This window comes from Bison bison, unplaced genomic scaffold (assembly GCF_000754665.1).
Source record: "Bison bison bison isolate TAMUID 2011002044 unplaced genomic scaffold, Bison_UMD1.0 scf7180017864368, whole genome shotgun sequence".
Taxonomy (NCBI): domain Eukaryota; kingdom Metazoa; phylum Chordata; class Mammalia; order Artiodactyla; family Bovidae; genus Bison; species Bison bison.
Genome location: NW_011494940.1, coordinates 4,769,138 through 4,770,107, shown reverse-complemented (window position 1 = coordinate 4,770,107; position 970 = coordinate 4,769,138). Strand labels below are relative to the sequence as shown.

Here is a 970-nt window from a genome sequence, read left to right as displayed (position 1 = left end):
TTAACATTAATTCATTTGTTTCTTAACATAAATTTCATTAATTGATCTAGTAATATATTGCATTCATTTTACTAACTCCATTAATGCGTTCAGTAAATCAATCAATAAAATTGATCATTAAGTATGCATAGCAGACAATTTTTGGTCAGTATTTTATGACTGGAAAAAATGTGATGAGCCGTTAATCTTCCTGAAGATCATGAAGATGATAGAAGCTCTGTTCAGAGATTGGACACATTGCTGAAAACATCTGAACTCTTCACAAGCTGATCACTAGAAGCCAGATCCACAGGTTGGCCTGTAACAGGAAGAGTGGCAACTCCTGGAGGCAAAGAAGGTTGGCCGGCAGAATCCAGATCCACTGCTCAGGGAAGGGAAGCCACAGATTCCATAACCCAGCTGTCTGAAGCCACGGGATCCACAGCCCACTGAGTAGCAGCTTCTGGATCCAGAGCTCAGGGAGCTGCAGCTGCTGGACCTGAAGCCCAGAGACCCAGGGAAAGTCGTCTGGCAGGGACTGGAGAACGTGGAGGTCCTCAGGTGGTAGCAGGACGTCTGGCAGGGACTGGACACCACAGTCTGGGTCCTGATTGGCTCACAGCAGGTCTCCTGACTGTAAAGAGAGGAGCCCAGCTGGCAGGAGCTGGGAGAGCAGAGGTCAGTCCTGTAGACCTAGGGAGGGAGGAGCCACAGGAGGAGCCTGAGTAGCCCAGGTGGTCCTGGAGGGAGCGGGAGAAGAAGTTTCCAGAGCAGCAGTTGTAGGACATCTTCACAGGTGATGTGAGTTCAAGCTCCTCTGTGAGCTTGCTTCTGATTATTAGTAGTCCTGAACTTATCTCTTTTATAACTTTTGCATGCTCATAATCTATGTCATGTAAATTAGAAATTAAAATAATTTTCAGGTTCAACACAAAAAAACATGTGAAGCTGATGAATATATTTGAACTAAGGAGATCTTGTCAGAAAAGAG

The 970-nt window shown here is 45.3% G+C and overlaps 1 protein-coding gene across 1 annotated transcript; it reads right to left on the bottom strand.

Moving 5' to 3' along the window:
* Positions 1-273: 273 nt before the first annotated feature.
* On the bottom strand, positions 274-782 carry LOC105000118 (keratin-associated protein 13-1-like). The gene is given in 2 exon segments (XM_010855831.1): positions 274-674; positions 677-782. Coding segments are annotated over 2 exon segments (492 nt in total). The 5' UTR covers positions 768-782.
* Positions 783-970: the final 188 nt, after the last annotated feature.